We start from the raw sequence: 18,698 nt of genomic DNA on the forward strand, positions 1-18,698 counted from the left end.
AGTGAGGGAGGAAGCAAGAGGAAAATCAGAAGTGCCATTGGCTGCTGTATGACCTTCTCCCATTTGCAGTTTTCTCCAATCTACACAATTTTTTCCAGAATACAGAAGTGGGAAGATGGTTTCTCAAACCAGCACTGCAAGAAATATTGCCGAAACCAGTTTGGCTCAGTGGATAGAGCGTCGGTCAGCGGACTGAAAGGTCCCAGGTTCGATTCCGGTCAAGGGCATGTACCTTGGTTGCGGGCACATCCCCAGTAGGGGGTGTGCAGGAGGTGGCTGATTGATGTTTCTCTCCCATCAATGTTTCTAACTCTCTATCCCTCTCCCTTCCTCTCTGTGAAAAATCAATAAAATATATTTTTTTAAAAAAAGAAAAAACATAACCCATATATATGCTGTCTACAAGAGACCCACCTCAGAACAAAAGACTCACACAGGATGAGAGTGAAGGGATGGAAAAAAAATTACATACAAATGGAATTGAAAGAAAAGCTGGGGTAGCAATATTTATATCTGACAAAATACATTTCAAAATGAAGGCCATAATAAGAGATAATAAAGGCCACTTCATAATACTAAAGGGATGGATACAACAAGAGGTATATCCCTGGTAAACATATATGCACCAATACAGGAGCACCCAAATATATATTTTTTTAAATCTTCTGAAGGACTTAAAGGGAGAGATGAGCAGCAATACAATCATAGTAGGGGACTTTAATACCCCACTGATATCACTGGATAGGTCTTCTAGACAAAAGAATCAACAAGGAAATAGTGTCCCTAAATGACACACTAGATCAAATGCATTTAATTGACATTTATAGGACATTTCACCCCAAAGCTGCAGAATATACATTCTTCTAAAGTGCACATGGGACATTCTCAAAGATAGACCACAAATTAGAACAAAAATTAAATCTCTACAAGCTCAAGAATATTGAAATGATAGCCAGCATCTTCTTGGATCATAATGGTATGAAACTAGAGATCAACTACAATAAAAACACCTAAAACATGGAGGCTAAATAGCATGTTATTAAACAATGAATGGGTTACCAATGTGATTAAAAAACTTTCTGGAAACAAATTAAAAGGCAACACACAACAACCCAAAATCTGTGTGACACAATGAAAGCAGTCCTGAATTCATAGCACTACAGGCGTACCTCAAGAAACAAGAAAAACTTCTAATAAACTATCTGACCCTACAACTTAAAGAATTAGAAAAGCCCAGAGTAAGTAAAAGGAAATAATAATAAAGACCAGAGTGGAAATAAATGACACAGAGACTAAAACAAAAACAAAACAACACAAAAAACAATACAAAAGATCAATGAAATTAAGAGCTGATTCTTTGGGAAAAAAAATAAATAAGATTGATGAACCTCTAGCCAGACTCATCAACAAACAGAGAGGACTCAAATAAATAAAATAAGAAATGAAAGAGGTGAAGTAGCAACTGACACCACAGAAATATAAAGGATTGTAAGAAAATACTATGAATAACCATATGCAAACAAGCTGTCCATTAGGACAAAATGGACAAATTCCTAGAGAAATATAACCTTCTAAAACTGAGTCAGGAAGAATCAGAAAATTCGAATAGGCCAATAACAGAGATTAAATTGAAGCAGTAATAAAAAATAAAATAAAAAAACCTCCCAGCAAATAAAAGCCCTGGCCTGGATGGATTCACAGGGGAGTTTTACCAAATATTCAAAGAACTAACACCTATCCTCCTCAAACTATTCCAAAAAATACAAGAGGAAGGAACACTTCCAAGCTCTTTTCATGAGGCCAGCATTATCCTAATTCCAAAACCAAATAAAGACACTACAAAGAAAGGAAATTATAGGCCAGTGTCCCTGATGAATATAGATGCTAAAATCATCAACAAAATATTAGCAAGTAAGATCCAGCAATAAATAAGAAAATATCATACACCATGACCAAGTGGGATTTATTCCAGGGATATAAGGCTGGTACAATATTTGTAAATCAATAAATGTGATACATCACATAAACAAATTGAAAGACAAAAATTACATGATCATATCAATTGATTCAGAAAAAACATTCAACAAAATTCAACACCCATCCTATATAATAAAGATGGAATATGCAAATGGTTGTTACGCCATGAAGCGTAACGACCAATCAAATAACGACGGGATCACAGATCAGTAGGAAGGTGGGGCAGTGAGCTACCAGCGGGAAGCGAAGAGCTACAGGAGGGGGCAGGGCAGCAAGCTATGAGGGGGGGCGGGGGCGAGGAGGGAGCTACAGGAGGGTGGCAGCGAGCTACTGGCTACAAGCAGGCGGTGGAGAGCTATAGGAGGGGGCAGGGCAGCAAGCTGAGAGGAGTGTATGAGGGGAGGGGGAAGCTACAGGAGGGCGGGGCAGTGGGCGGAGAGTTACTGGAGGGTGGCAGTGAGCTACTGGTGAGCTACTGGTGCATGGATTCATGTGCAGGGCTACTAGTTTTTTGTAAAAACTCTCAGCAAAGTGGGAATAAAGGGATCATACCTCAAAATAATGAGGGCCAAATATGACAAACCTACAGCCAACATCATCAATAGGCAAAAACAAACGATTCCTCTAAGAACAGGAACAAGACAGGGTTGTCCACTTTTACCACTTTTATTCAACATAGTGCTGGAAATCCTAGCCACAGTGATCAGACAAGAAGAAAAAATAAAAGGCATCCAAATTGGAAAGGAGAATGTAAAACTCTCATTATACACAGATGACATGATATTATACGTAGAAAACCCTAATGAGTCTTCCAAAAAACTTCTAGATTTAATAAATTATTTTGGTAATGTAGCAGAATACAACATTAACACCCAGAAATTTATGGCATTTTTATACACCAATAATGAACTTTTAGAAAGAGAAACTAACAAAATCTCATTTACCATTACAACAAAAAAAAATTAAGATACTTAAGAATAAACTTAACCAAGGAGATAAAAGACCTGTTTTCAGAAAATTACAGAAAGTTGAAAAAAAAAAAAGAAGATATAAAAAGTGGAAGAATATATCATCTTCATGGATTGGTAGAGTTAACATCATTAAAATGTATCCAAAGCAATCTACAGATTAAATGCAATCCCGATTCAAATACCAATTGTATATTTCACAGATCTAGAACAAGTACTCCAAAAATTTATATAGAACCAAAAAGACCCCAAATAGCTAAATAACTGCAGCAAACTTGAGAAAGAAGAGCAAAATGGAAGGGATAACAATACTGGATATCAAGCTATATTACAAAGCCACTGTAATCAAAACAGCCCTGTACTGGCACAGGAACAGGCATAGCGATCAATGGAACAGAACAGAGAACCCAGAAATCGACCCAAGCCATTATGCTCAATTAATATTTGACAAAGGAGGCAAGAGCATACCATGGAGTAAAGACAGTCTCTTCAATAAATGGTATTAGGATAATTGGACAGGAACATGCAAAAAAAAAAGTTAAATGAGACTGCCAACTTACATCATACACAAAAATAAAGTCAAAATGGAAAAAAAATTAAATGTTTAGTTGTGAAACCATAAACATCCTAGAAGAAAACATAGAATTTTCATTGATACAATGAGACAGCATAAAGGGACCTAGAGATGATTATGCTCAGTGAAATAAGCCAATCAGAGAAAGACAAATATCTCATGATTTCACTTATATGTGGAATGTAATGAACAAAAAATAAACCTGACAAACAAAATAGAGCCAGAAATAAGGAAGAATCAACAAACTGAGGATTCTTTGAGGGGGGCGGGGGGAGAAGGAGAGGGCAGGAAGAGATTAACCAAAGAATTTATATGCATATATGCATAACCCATGGACACTGACAATAGGGTGGTGAAGACCTGGGGAGGGGGCAGGAATGGGGAGGAGGGGGTCAATTGGGGATAAAAGGAACATCATCTGTAATACTTTTAACAATAAAGATGAATTTTTAAAAAGATATCTGCCTCCCTACCCCCACCCAATTGCTGTGGAGTTTTAATGCAAAAATTCAAGAATTTTCTTTTGTGGAACTTGACTCATGGATGTTAAAGTTTACATACAAGAGCAAAGTCCCAAAAACAAGTCTTCCTGAAGAAGAACACAATTGGGAGGATTTAATAATTAAGACAGAGTGATATACGTGGAGGGATAAACAAACAGCACCCAAAAACTATTCTATAATTGCTATTGATACTTTCTGTTAAAACCACTGTAATTAGGCTTTGCCCCCCACCACTGCATTAACACTTTTCTATGGGTCATCAATGATCTTGACAATAACCTAGATCCAATCATTAACTCTCAGTCCTCATCTAATGTAATATATTTTCTCACTTGCTATTCTCTCTTGACTTGATTTCTGGGACACCACATTCTCTCTCTCTCTCTCTCTCTCTCTCTCTCTCTCTCTCTCTCTCTCCTTTCTCTTCTTTGCTCCTCCCTGAACTTTTAATGCTGGAATTTGCCATGGCTCAATCTTCAGTCCTCTTCCCTTTTCTCCTCTATATACATTCAGTTTCTTGGTCCATCCAGTCTCAAGGTCTACTAGTAAATACTATCTCTATGTCCATGAGTCACAGATTCATATACCCAACCCAGCCTAGACTTGGATATCAAACTGCCTACTTGACACCTCCACTTGGATGTCTGATATTTCAAAAGTAGCAGGTCCAAAACTGAATTTCTGATCTTTGCCACCAACCAAACCAATCAGGTAAAAATGTTGAAGTTATCCCGACTCTCTTTTTCTTTCACACCCCATGTAGAATCTATCAGGGACTCCTGTTGACTACCTTCAAAATATACCCAGAATCTGAACTACTTCTTCTTACTATCTCCATTGCTACCACCTGAGTTTGAAGCACCCTTAAGTTCTTCCCTGAATTATTATGACATTAAGGATCTTGCTTCCAACCTTGTTCCATTGTAATCTATTTTCCACAAGAGTGATTATTTATTTACCCAAGGACATACTTTTATTGATCTTAGAGAGAAAGGAAGGGAGAGAGAGGAAGAGAGAAACATCTGTTGTCTCCTGTACATGCCCCATTTGAACCTGCAACCTGGGTATGTGCCCTGACCAGGAATCGAACCCGAGGCCTTCCCATGTACGGGATGACACTTCAACCAACTGAGCCACACCAGCCAGAGCAAGAGTGATCCTTTTTTTCTTTTAACGGGGATTTTGTAAATTTTAATTATGTAGATGAGCAATGAATGAATGAACAAATAAATAAGTATTGTTCCATAGCTCAATCCCATTTTAACGTACACAGGATGTCCTTCAATTGGCCATCAGTGAACAAGTTAGGTTCACAACGTGGCAGTGGGGGAGGGTGGAAGAAAGATTTTCAGGGAAACATCGTAAATACCTGCCTAACCTCAGCCACTAAATTAAATGTCCTATCCTAGGCATCAACAGTACAGTATTATTTGGAAGGGTACAATTGAGGTACAAATATAAGTGCCTGCTGTTTACCAAACCATGCTTTTTTTCACCAAGAGCTAAACAGGTTGTAGCATTTGCTGTCATTGAAATACATTGAATTTTCAAGGACTGATTCCTAAAGTCTGATATTTTATTTAGAAACATTTTTGCCTGAAATTCTGGCAGCTGCTGCTGCTCTGAATAGGCTGGACTGTGAGGGTAGTCAGGAAATGTTACATGATTATAAGGACATGAAAATTTTAGCGGGGAGCCTCAGCTTGCTCTAGACAGTGGCCCAACGCTGACAGTGCTTCCTGAGCAGGTTAGAGAGGTTTAGTGCCAAGGCCAGAAAAGAGCCATCTCAGTAAAAATTACGTAGTTCCAACAACAGGCACGAAGCAGGGCGGGTTTCCAGCACACAGGCAAGACAAGCATGGCTGGATATAGCATCTGAATATTGTGAAACACCTGAGCTACTTCCTAAAGAGATTGTTCTTCTACCTCATCTACTCCTCTTTGAACAGGATAGAACCATTTTATTCATTTATTTTTCAGTTACAGTTAGGATAACACAATTTTTTGTCCTTTTTTAAAATGTACTTTTTATTTATTGATTAAGGTATTCCATATGTGTCCTTATCCCTCCATTGCCCCCCCCCCACCTCCCCACCTCGTGCCCTCACCCCCCTAGTGTCTGTGTCCATTGGTTAGGCTTATATGCATGCATACAAGTCCTTTGGTTGATCTCTCCCCCTTACCCCCACCCTCCCCTGCCTTCCCTCTGAAGTTTGACGATCTGGTCGATGCTTCTATGTCTCTGGATCTGTTTTTGTTCATCAGTTTATGTTGTTCATTATCTAATCTAATAATAGACAAATATGCAAATTGACCGCACCTTCGCTACACCTAAGCCACGCCCACAAGCCAAACCACGCCCACCAACCAATCAGGATGAGTATGCAAATTACCCCAACAAAGATGGCGGCTAATTTGCATATCAAGACAGCGTCCAAAGAAGCCAAGAGCTGCAGAAGGGAGTAAAGCTTCGAAGAAGCAAGCAAGCAGTGTGGGGGGGGAGGAGAAGGGCGGGGCGGAGGCGGGGCCGGGGTGAAGGGAAACGCGGGCGGGCTGGAGAAGGCGGGGCGGGGGAGAAGGGCGGGGCGGAGGCGGGGCGGAGGCGGGGCCAAAGGGAAACTCGGGCGGGCTGGAGGAGAAGGCGGGGCGGAGGCGGGGCCGGGGCCGAAGGGAAACGCGGGCGGGCTGGAGGAGAAGGCGGGGCGGGTGACAAGGGTGAGGCAGAGGCGGGGCCGGGGCCGAAGGGAAACGCGGGCGGGCTGGAGGAGAAGGTGAGGCGGGTGACAAGGGCGGGGCAGAGGCGGAGGCGGGGCCGGGGGTGAAGGGAAACGCGGGCGGGCTGGAGGAGAAGGCGGGCGGGGGGACAAGGGAGGAACGGAGGCGGGGTAGAGTGCAGCAGGAAATCCTATTGCAGGATTTTTTCCTGCAACGGGAAAGCTAGTATTCCATAAATGAGTGAGGTCATGTGATATTTATCTTTCTCTGACTGGCTTATTTTGCTTAGCATAATGCTCTCCAGGTCCAACCATGCTGTTGTCAAAATGGTAAGAATTCCTTCGTTTTTACAGCAGCGTAGTATTCCATTGTGTAAATGTACCAGTTTTCTAATCCACTCATGTGCTCTTTTAAAAATAACACTTATCACCAAACATCTTTTAATAAACTATACAGTTTGCTTGCTATAGTGTTGATTATCTGTAACTTCCTACAAGAATGTAACACAAGAATAAAGATTGTTTCAATTTTACTGACTGATGTTTCTTAATAACCTAGAACAGTGCCAGGCTTATATTAGGCACTCACTAACTATTTGAATCAATGAGTGAAATTAATTTAATTAATGAACAAATAGGAGGATAGGATGGGATGGAAGAGTCACAAAGGTACTATTTCTTAAACTGGTGGTTTATAAAGGTGCCTTTTTATTTTTAAATTTTTATTATATACTAGAGGCCCGGTGCATGAATTCATGCACCATTGGGGTCCCTAGTCCTGGCCTGCAGGATTGTGCCAAAACTGGCTCTCTGACACCCCCCGAGGGGTCCTGGATTGCGAAAGGGCACAGGCCAGGCCGAGGGACCTCATCAGTGTACGATTGGTGCCGGGGAGGGATGTGGGAGGTTAGCCAGCTGGGGAGGGACCATGGGTGGTGGGGCTCCAGGTAATGTCCGGCCTGTCTCACTCAGTCCTGATTGGCCAGACCCCAGCAGCACGCTAACATACCAGTCAGAGCATCTGCCCCCTGGTGGTCATTGTGCATCATAGCAACTGGTCGACTGGTTGACTGTCTGCCCCCTGGTGGTCAGTGCATATCATCGCGAGTGGTTGAGCTGCCTTAGCATATCATTAGCATATTATGCTTTGATTGGTTGAATAGATAACCAGACACTTAGCATATTATGATTTTATTATATAGTATGTATATATTGATTTATAATTAATGTTTAATAAAATAGTAAAGAAAAAAATAGCTTATTTTCTGTCCAAATTGACTCAGCCCCTAAGGGTTCCAGAAAGCTGTTTCTACTGTACCTAGTATACTGTTATCACTGGACAAAGGGCATCAATATTTCCATTTTCTTTTCTTCCTTTGTGTTCCTGGAGACAAGACATGCATGGCTCTGGCATTCTGATCAGGAATGGCAACTCAAGAGAAGAATGTGCTTTGAAAAGAGTTCTTAAAAGAACATTCTAGATTAGAGAATAAAACAGAGCAGAAGTACCTTTCCTCTCTTCCCTTCTCCTGGTTTCTTAAAATGGCTATAATGCCCAAATGCCTCCTTCGCACAGACACAAACATTGGCCCTCATTGCAGGATCTCCCTGTTAATGTGCCGACAGGGCTCTCCCCACAGAGGAAGTTTGCCTTTGAACCAAGCATGTATTGCCCATCGCCCAGGAATTTAGAAAATAAAAATACAAAAATCGTGTCCACTAAGTTTTTCTGACATTTGCTTTTTGTTCTTTACTTGGAAATTCAACCGATATCACTATGAAAATATTTTCAAGGAGAAAATTACAAACCAAGGGATTTACATGAAAAAGTAGCAAATATTTTTAAAATGTCATTTTGTGCAAAAACAAGCTAAAAATCTGTTGAGACTTTTCTTCTCTGTCCCTTGCATTGTTAGACTTCGTTGTATCCTTAGACGGTTCAAATTAGTAATCTTCTTGACCCTGCCTTTGTGGATTCTTCCTGTCACCTCGCTGCACAATGTTCCTGTTTAAAGGAAGAGCTGTAAATGAACTCCTCATATGACCGAGAAATGCGGTCCCAGTTCTTTGAAAATTTAATCAATGTGGATCACAATCCCATTCTGTGTGTCTGCAGACGGAGTGACACTGTTCCCCCCCCGCCCTCCCCCCCATAAATGCCGTCAGTCTGTAGTCGTGTGCCTGTGAAAGTTGTTAGCGTGGTTGCAGCACGTGTTCAGAATGTGTTTTTGCTTTACTAAGAAAAGACCCAAACTACCAGCCTTTTTCACTCCTGATGAAGTGTGTCTAGAGGCGGCTGGGGCGACGTGAACGGTCTGCACAAACGCTGTCCCGTCCAGGTTTCTGGGCATCATGGGGAGGATGGAGGTAAGTGAGGTCCTCCAGGGAGACCTCGTTGGATTTCCTGCCCACAGCCTCGTGAGGAAGAATCGGGCAGCGAGCCCAGAGTGGAGAAGAAATTTAAATTCCCTTCCTTTCGCTTTTCCAGTTGCAGCCGCACTTGCAAGCTGACCATCCTCCGGAGACCAGCGCATCCAGGAGGCGGGAGGACCACAGCGGGGCCACGGGCAGGGCGGGTGCCACTCACCGCCCAGCCCCGCCCTCCCGGACCGACGGCCCACGGGAGCCGGCGGGCGGGGCCGCGCTGCCCTTTAAAGATCGGAGGGAGCCGGGTTCCCGGGAAACGAGCATCGGGGTGCAGCAGCGGGGGAGTGCACTGCCATGTCCCTGCAGGTGAGCCAGAGGGTGGGCAGGCCGCGCGGGAGGACAGCTCCCCAGAGGGTAGTGCTCAGGGGCACGTGGGGCGGGCAGGACGCCCCCGTGGCGGCGGTGCATCTCGGACCCGGCGCTTTGGGCAGCTGCTGCCGGCGTCCTCGCCACCCGAGAGCGGTCGGCGCTGATCCCGAGGGCGCTCCCACCCCTTCGCCAGCGCCCGCTTCCTGCAGTGGAGACCACCCCGGCGCCGTTCTTTTGATGGCGAGCTGGGGCTCCTTGTAGCAACTCCTGGGAACCCCAGGGACTGGTTAAGCGCAAAGTAGGCACCAGCCCAGGGAGGGTGGACGCGGGGGCGGGGGTATCGGGGAGGACGGCGTGGCCCTGCCCTGCCCTGCCCTGCCCTGCCCTGCCCTGCCTCCTTCCTGGAGGTGGAGGCGAGGACGTTTGGGGTCTCACTCGCGCCCCTTTGCTTTTAGTACAAACAAGGGCTCTCTTGGGCAAGGGCAAATATCTGTAAAATTTCAATTTAAAAATACTATTTTTCTGATATGTGAAATCTATATGTTCAGGATGGAAATTTTTGGGAAAGAGAACAGATATAAAGTAAATTAAAAAACCTCACTGAGGTGATCACTGCTGACTTAACAGGTTACCTAAACATGTATGCCAGAAATATGTATGTGCACATGTATGTGTGCACCCAGGCATGTCCATGTGTATGTACCTATGTGCAAATATGTGGGTATATCGAGACACTGATTATGCTATTATGTATATATATTTGTTCCTTTATGTAGCACTATGTTATCAGCATTTTCTCTATTAAATATTTTCTAAAATATAATTTAAAAATATCTGCACACAATTTCTTGAAATGAGCCTGTCTCACTTCATTAACGATTCCTTAAGGAATATGTTATGGTGGGCAAAGACACATGCTCCAGAGCCAGCCCATTTCAAATCCATACCTCTCGCCTTCTTAGCCTGTGACATACTTAACCCTTCTGTGCCTCAGTTTCCTCATCTAAAAATGGAGGAGAGGGATTGTTAAGGTTAAATTTACTGCATGTATAGAGCATTTAAAAGTGCCTGGCATGTGCTAAGTGTCTAATAAGGATAAGCATGTCCTTGAACCTTTAGATATTTTTCTCTTATGTGTGGCATAATGCATATTGAACTTTCCCCCAAATAATCAAATCTTTCAATGTCAAAACTTTCTTCCTTTTTAGCTTAGTACTTTGCTTAGTTTTGTTTGGCAAAACAAATGGTATTTCTGATTCAGCTATAACCTCAAATTTGTATTTTAGAATTACAGTATGTTTACTTCTGCAGCAAAGTGTTTAGGCAAGCTGACAGTGGTGTAAACGTGGACATATTTCTTTCTTAGATGATGAAAATAAAAGGCAGACTGCTTCTTCAAGAAAACACATCTTTTTGAGCTAGGGAATTCATTATTTCACAGTTGGCACATGTCTAACCCCTTTCCCTCCGCACACACCTTTGTGCAGTTTGATCTTCCTAATTCAGTTTCTCAGTGGGAACGGATTGCTCACAAAGGCATCATCAACACCATGTGCAATGACCATGTTCTCTGGCTGCAGAAAGTAAAGTTAGAGTAGGGGAGAGTCACCCTCGGGGGCTGTCTTCATCTGAAAGGAGATTTACACAGAGGCCAGGGTGGCCAGTGCTCCTAGCACTGTGTCCATCTCCAGGAAGGCAGGATGCACCCACTGTGAGAGACAGTAGGGACACTGGGCTCACTGCTACACGGGGGTGTGGCCAGGGGTCCTGGTGGTGAACACATGAGCAGGAAAGGGTTTGGGGAGAGGCCTGAATGCAGTTGTTTCGAAGACCCTCCACCACTGTTGCCAGGGAATGAGGCACATGTGCATTCATCCAGGATGTTAAGGACTGGGCTCTTCCAAGCACTCAGCTCCGATGAGGCAGAAATTCTCACTGACAGCAGCAAGCCCAGCTCCACAGAAGCACAGGAATATTACTAAACATTCCCTTATGCCCAGAATACTTTGGAATTAAATGTAAACAGCTGTATATTTAAAGCTGCTTCTCACCTATGGTAACTTTCAGACCCCCCTCATATCTACTCCTGAAGTCATTTGCTCAATAAGGAGCACACAGGCTGTACCACTTGCCAACACTCTGTAAGGCGCGGCTCTTGCTACCAAGATGAATATTTACGTCTGCCCTCTATTGTGGATCTATGAGGGAACAAACATATACAGTCCCACCCAGCCTTTATGTTGAGCCCTAATAATTGCCGTCCATGCTGCCTGGAACCCCTCCCTGTTCCAGGCCATCCCACCAGCACTGACCTCCAGCTCAGTTCAGCTCAATCTCCTCTGGGAAGGATTCTCCTACCCCTACTGCTGTTCCCTCCTCTTTGTTCCCAGAGCACCCAAATATCACATGACTAATGGCCTGGTGCACAAAATTCGTGCACATTTAAAGGGAATTAATTAGAAGAAATATTTTAATATTGCTATTTGCCCTTTCTCTATAATAGAAGTGTCAGAGATGAAAGAAAATTAGTAAAATATACATGAAATCTTCCTCCTGTCAGAGTCTGGGGCGCACCACGGGACCTAGAGTCAAGTCCCCGCCTATCACCTGCACGCACTTCGAAAATGCAGGAGACCCAGACCCAGCTGGCCCCACCCCTACAAGCCCCTCCAGGCAGGGGGCGCAGCCTCAGGTCCCTCAGCCCGGCACTGGGGGGTAGCCCAGCATGAGGTCTCCCGGTCCAACACGGGGCAGGGGGTGCAACCTGAGGTCTCCCGGCCTGGTGCCAGGGAGGGGGCATGGCCTGAGATCCCCCATCAAGCCACGCAGGGCGGGGGGCACGGCCTGAGGTCCTCTGTCAAGCCCCTCGGGGTGTGGGGGTGTGGCCTGAGGTCTCCCATCAAGCCCCGCTGGATGAGGGGCAGCCCTCCCCACACACACACAGCCTCAGGTCAGCGCTGAACAGGGACTCACACAAGCAGTGTCACGTCCCTAGCCGGGCTGCAGGCAGGCAGCTGCACCTCAGCACTAGGCGAGGACACACACAGGCAGCCTGACAGTAGCGCTGGGGGCCGAAGTCCCTGTCTCCATCCCCACCCACAGACTGGTCGTGACTGGGACACCTTAATGGACAAATTAGCATATTACCTCTTTATATGTAGAGATCATTATTGACCTGCTCATATCCCAGGCATCCCTGAGCTCCTTGAGAGCTGGCTGCCCTGTTCATCCCGGGCTGCCTAGCCAATACATGTGTTAAATAGTATGTTACATGTGATGAGTCTGGCAGGCAGAATCAACAGAATAAAATAAAAATATTTACATTCTTAATTGTATTTAATCCTAACACCTCCCTGCTTGAGATTGATAGGATCTTTTTTTTTTTTTTTCAGCAAAAGCCGAGTCTCAGAGGAGCCTAGGTGCTTGTGCAGAACCCCATAGCAGTGTGTCTCTCACAGTGTCCCTGCACTAGAGCTCATCATGGCTGGATGGGGAAGTCCTCAGAGAGGAGGGCACAGGGGAGCCACACCGGAGAGCAGGACTGTACCAAGTCAGGGTGCCAGGGAAGGGCGTGCTGGAAGAGACTGATCCTGGGCCCTGCTCTGGAATGGGTTTCTCTACCTGGGGAGGAAGGAGGGACAAGGACCCCTGACACTGCCTGTGAAACTGTCAGGGGCTGAACTCCTCTGTGGAGAGGGTCTGAGATATTCATTAGCCTGTCCATAATATGAAGAACAATTTTCCAGAAACTTCTCCCTAGAAGGCAGGTTCCGAGCCTTAGAATTCTAATCAAGGCTTGGCTTGCCACAAGCAATTGAGTTGCTGTTACTGGAAAAGGGCATGAAACTTCAAAACAGGACACCGGAGACTCCTGGTAAACCCGAAGGGGAAGACCCCCACGTCTCTCTGAATAGCCCTGCCCTGCCTTGCCCTTAGGAAGCCCCACCATTAATGTAGCGTTTTTATTTTGTCCTAATTATAGACACAATACATGCACATTATAGAAGATTTGGAAGGTTATAGAAAGTATTAAAAAAAAAACACAAAACTTACCAATAATCAAAGGTAATTTTTACATATTTTTTTATATTTCTTTCTAGTCTTTTTTTTTCCATATTACTTACAAAGCTGAGTGTATGAAAACAATTTTGTATTCTTTGTTAAATTATTTTTAAAAAGTATTTTTCATGTCTTGCTTCATTGTGAATACTTTTTTTCAGTGTTTTTTTTTTTCTAGGACTAGTTTATTTTTCCTCAAAGAGTCTTGTAATAAAAATAATACTAGTTAAATTTTACTGACCACTCACTATGTACCAGGCACTATTTTAAATATTTTACATGTGTTAACTTATTTAAATCTGCCTAACAACTTTGTAGATAGGTGGTGTTATTGGCCCATATTCCAGATGAAGAAACAGAGGGGTTAAGTAACTTGCCCAAGGTCACACAGCTCTGAAGTGGTGAAGCTTAGATTCAAACCACTCAAGTCCAGCTCGAGTCTGTGTTCTTAACCATGATGTTATTATGTATAATGGAGCTGACAATTTCTTAAAAGCATTCAGGAAGATGAGGCAGGGATTTGTCCCTTGTCACATGCACCCTTGGTTCTCAAATTCCTGGAATAAATGGGGTCATTTTCAAGGTTATTTAGGTTGGAGACTCTGTCTCCCATTTGCAAGGGATTTTTGTTCATTACAAAACAACTATTCAGTTGTGCTACTGTCCTATCTTTGGTGCTGGATAGAAATTTTATCTAGCAGCTCTGCTGAGATCACTGGAGTTCTGAAATTACAGTGGGGCTATCTTCTTTCTCTACCAGGCATTTGGTTCTTTGTATCAAAAGGGAGCTCTGGGTTTGGAGAAAGAAAATGTGGGGTGGAAGTAGAATGCCTCAACGAGACTGTCTTGTTTGATACTCGACAATTAGTACTTATCCCTGGTTTAAAACAAATAACATTAGGTAAAATATAGTCTATTAAAAAATAGAATGGGAAATTTCCAGTCAAGATGGTGGCTTAGCCCAGCCGGTGTGGCTCAGTGGTTGAGCATCGAGCTATGAACCAGGAGGTCATGGTTCGATTCCCAGTCGGGGCACTTGACTGGGTTGTGGACTTGATCCCCAGTAGGGGGCATGCAGGAGGCAGCCAATCAATGATTCTCTCTCATCATTGATGTTTCTATCTTTCTCTCCCTCTCCTTGCCTCTCTGAAATCAACTAAAAAAAAAAAAAAAATGGTGGCTTAGGTAAACACTTGCCTCCTTCCACAGCCACATCAGAATTAAAACTAAATTACACAACAGTCATTATTCAGAACTGCCTGAAATCTGGCTGAAGAGAAGTCCTACAACTAGGGAATTAAAGAAGAAGCACAGAGACTGGTAGGAGGGGCAGAGATGTGAGGGCTGGTCCCACACCCACATATGGCAGATAAAAATTGGGAGGGATGTCTCTGCTGCAGAGGTCCCCTTGAGGAGCAAGGGGCCCAATCCCACTCCAAGCTCCCAGCTCAGGGTTCCAGTGCCAGGAAGAGAAGTCCTTATAACTTCTGACTGCAAAAACCAGGGGATATTGAGGCTGAGGGAAACAGAGAGATGCTGGAATCCCAGGCAATTCCTCTTAAAGGGCCCTCACACAGACTTACTCTTACTCCCTCTGAGCTCCAGCACTGGGACAGCAGCTCAAAAGGGACATATGGGGAGGAAATTAATTGTCTAGCATCACGGCAAGAGCTCGAGGGACATCTTTCTCCCAGACATAAGTGCTAGTAGAGCCCATTGTTCCTTTGATGAGCTTTCACCCTACAGAGCCTGCAGGTAGGCACCATATCTGAGACTCCATCAATCTGACTCATATAGTTTGCCCTGATGATTTCCTGAGGCCCTGCTCCACCCAACTTTCAGGCCTACCCAAGCTGTTTGTCCAGTGGCTTTCCATATGAATGGCTTGTTGCAACTCATGCTTCAGATTTTCTGAAAAAAAAAAAAAAAATCTATCAAACAAGCAGTATCTAGCATCAGCGTGCCCAATACCTCTCATTAAGTGGCCCCAAGCCCAGCACTAGCAGCAGCCAGCCTTGGTTCACAGTGTGGTCTTACCTGAGCACCTCCAAGCCCAGCACAAGTAGCAGCCATCTGCAGATCACTTTGTAGCTCATGCCAGGTGGTCCAGAGCAGAATACAGGTGACAGCTGATCTTGGCCTGCACCTCCTGGGAGGCGCCAGGGCCAGTGCACCCAGTAAACAGCTTTAGACCATGTCAAAGCATCACCACCTAACCACCTCCACAAGAAACACACTCAAGGAGCAGACTCAGCAGGCACCAGAGCCCCATTGAAGTAAGTCCGGCTCTGTTGAGTGGGACCCTGCACAGTTGATCTTCAACAGTGATTGGAGATTGGTGGTCAGAGCTCATTACTGTTGGCATGTCAATGAGATGGATTTACCCCCATGCCAATCAACAGTCAGTCCTTGCAGCTGATTGGCATGGGGGTAAATCCATCCCATTGACATGCCAACAGTAATCAAGTCTCAACTATAACAGACCACACCAGGGGGGAGGGGAAACCTCGAATGCACAACTTGGGTGATCAGAGAGGCTGTGTCACTGGAACCTATAGAACACCTACTATATTAGGACACTCTACCAATCCTGGAAGACATAGCAGCTCTACCTAATATGTAGAAACAAACACAGGGAGTCCTGCCAAAATGAGGAGATAAAGAAACATGTCCCAAATGAAAGAACAGTACAAAACTCCAGAAAAAGAACTAAACAAAATGGAGACAACTAATCTACTAGATGCAGAGTTCAAAACACTGCTTATAAGGATGCTCAATGAACTTAGTGAGAACCTCAACAGCATAAAAAATGACCAGTCAGAAATTAAGGCTACACTAACTGAAATGAAGAATAATTTACAGGGAATCAACAGTAAAGTTGAAGCCGAGAATCAAATCAGTGGTTTGGAATATAAGGAAGTAAAACACACCCAATCAGAACAGCAAAAAGATAATGAAAGCAGAAATACAGCCCTCAGAAACTACCTAGTCCATTAAACAGGTACAAATAATATAGATTATATAGTATAGGATTGCTTAAATGGGTGGGGGGGGTGGAGGGAGGAGCCTTTTTCAGCAGGAGGAGAGGCTCTTGGCAGACAAAAACACATAATCCCTATATCTGGACTGATAGCCAGCCATATGCAGTATACTGCCAAACTGGTCATTAAAAATTGAACCGCTTTCTTACACCTTACACCAAACAGCTGTTGCCCTTAAAACCCCTCCTCATAAAAAAAAAACAAAAAACAAACAAAATAAAACAAAAAAAAAAACCCTCCTCAGCCCCTTAAGTTCTGCCTTCCCAGTTCACCCAGATTTGGTTTTGATTGGTTGGTTTCTATGCCAGTCAGCACCAAAAGCTCCGCCTCCTAGGCAGCCATTGGCTCCTCACAGTTAACCCAGATTTGGTTCTGATTCGTCAGTTTCTATGCCAGTCAGCATCTCTGGGCCTGATCACAGAGGTGGGCTGATCAGCAGCCACCCCAGGCTGCTGGCAAGCAGGCTGAACTGCTAACCTCTGGGAGAGAGAGAGAGGCTTGGCTTCTCTCTCCAGGCCTCGCCAGCAGCCCGTTGCTGCTGATCAGCCCCGCCTCTCTCTCTCTCCCAGAGGTCAGCAGTTCAGCCCACTCGCCTGCTGCACGCGCAGTCTGTCGTTCTTTTGAGCCTTTGGTCATTACGACCCTGGCTCTTTATATAGAGAGATCTTTTTGACAAAAGCCATTGTGACAGGTGTGAAGTGATATCTCATTGTGGTTTTTTTAAAATTCATATTTATTGAAAGTATAACAGTGTCCCTTTATTTCCCATTGACCCCTCCTAGCCTGCTCTGCTCCTCACCCCAGGCCTTCACCACACTATTGTCTGTGTCCATGCATTATGCATATATGCGTATAAGTTCTTTGGTTAATCTCTTCCCACCCACCCACTACCCCTGCCTTTCCTCTGAGATTCCACAGTCTGTTCCATGCTTCTGTGTCTCTGGATCTATTTTGTTCATCAGTTTACTTTGTTCTTTAGATTCCACATATGAGTGAGATCATGTGATACTTATCTTTCTCTGACTGGCTTATTTCATTTAGCATAATACTCTCCAGGCCCCTCCATGCTGTCTCAAAGGGTAAGAGAGCCTTCTTTTTTACTTCTGCATAGAATTCCATGGAATACTAGTAGATGTAACACTACTTTTTAAAAAATATGTATTTTATTGATTTTTTACAGAGAGGAAGGGAGAGGGATAGAGAGTTAGAAACCTCAATCAGCTGCCTCCTGCACACTCCCCACTGAGCTGGGGATGTGCCTGCAACCAAGGTACATGCCCTTGACCAGAATCCAACCTGGGACCCTTCCGTCCGCAGGCTAACGCTCTATCCACTGAGCCAAACTGGTTAGGGCTGTAACACTGCTTTTTTATCCACTCATCTACTGATGGACTTTGCATTTCCTGGATGATTAGTGAAGTTGAGCACATTTTCATATGTCTGTTGGCATTTGTATGTCTTCTTTGGAAAAAATGTCTATTCAGATCTACCTCTCATTTTTAATTGGATTGCATGTTTTTTGTTATTGAATTGTATGACTTTTGAATAGATATTTTAGATATTAACTCCCATCAGCTATATGATTTTCAAATATTTTCTTCCATTTGGTAGGTTTGTCTTTTCATATTGATGGGGTTTTTTTGCTGTGCAGAAGCTTTTTAGTTTGATCTAATGCTACTTGTTTACATTTGCTTTTGTTGCTTCTGGTGTGGGTGTCAAATCCAAAAAAATTACCTCTAAGACAAGTTTCATTGAGCTTGCCACCTATGTTTTCTTCTTGGAGTTTTATGCTTTCAAGTTTTACATTCAAGTCTTTGATCCATTTTGAGTTGATTTTTGTGTACAGTGTTAGATAGTGGTCCAGTTTCATTCGTTTGCATGTGGTTGTCCAGTTTTCCCAGCACCATTTGTTGAAGAGACTGGCTTACTTGTTGTAAATTAAATTGACCATATATGCATGAGTTTCTTTCTGGGCTCTCTACTCCATTCCATTGACCTAGGTGCCTGTTTTTATGCCAGTACCCTACTGCTCTGAATAATATAGTTTTGTATTATAGTTTAAAATCAGAAAGCATGATGCCTCTGTATATTTTCTTTCTCAAGATTGCTTTGGGTATTTGGAGTTT

The 18,698-nt window shown here is 43.7% G+C and overlaps 1 protein-coding gene across 3 annotated transcripts in view; it reads left to right on the forward strand.

Annotated features, from left to right (window-relative positions):
• The window catches only part of ACBD7 (acyl-CoA binding domain containing 7), a 35,619-nt gene that overhangs the window by 6,440 nt on the left and 10,481 nt on the right, over positions 1-18,698 (forward strand). For all 3 annotated transcript variants that reach the window (XR_008558083.1, XM_008148820.3, XM_054726053.1), the window contains exon 2: positions 9,225-9,469. Coding sequence is in view for 2 of the 3 variants with exons in the window: in XM_008148820.3 (XP_008147042.2) it covers positions 9,458-9,469 (12 nt within the window). In the remaining variant the exon portion in view is untranslated. The remainder of the gene's footprint in view (positions 1-9,224; positions 9,470-18,698) is intronic.

This window comes from Eptesicus fuscus, chromosome 2 (genome assembly GCF_027574615.1).
Source record: "Eptesicus fuscus isolate TK198812 chromosome 2, DD_ASM_mEF_20220401, whole genome shotgun sequence".
NCBI lineage: Eukaryota > Metazoa > Chordata > Mammalia > Chiroptera > Vespertilionidae > Eptesicus > Eptesicus fuscus.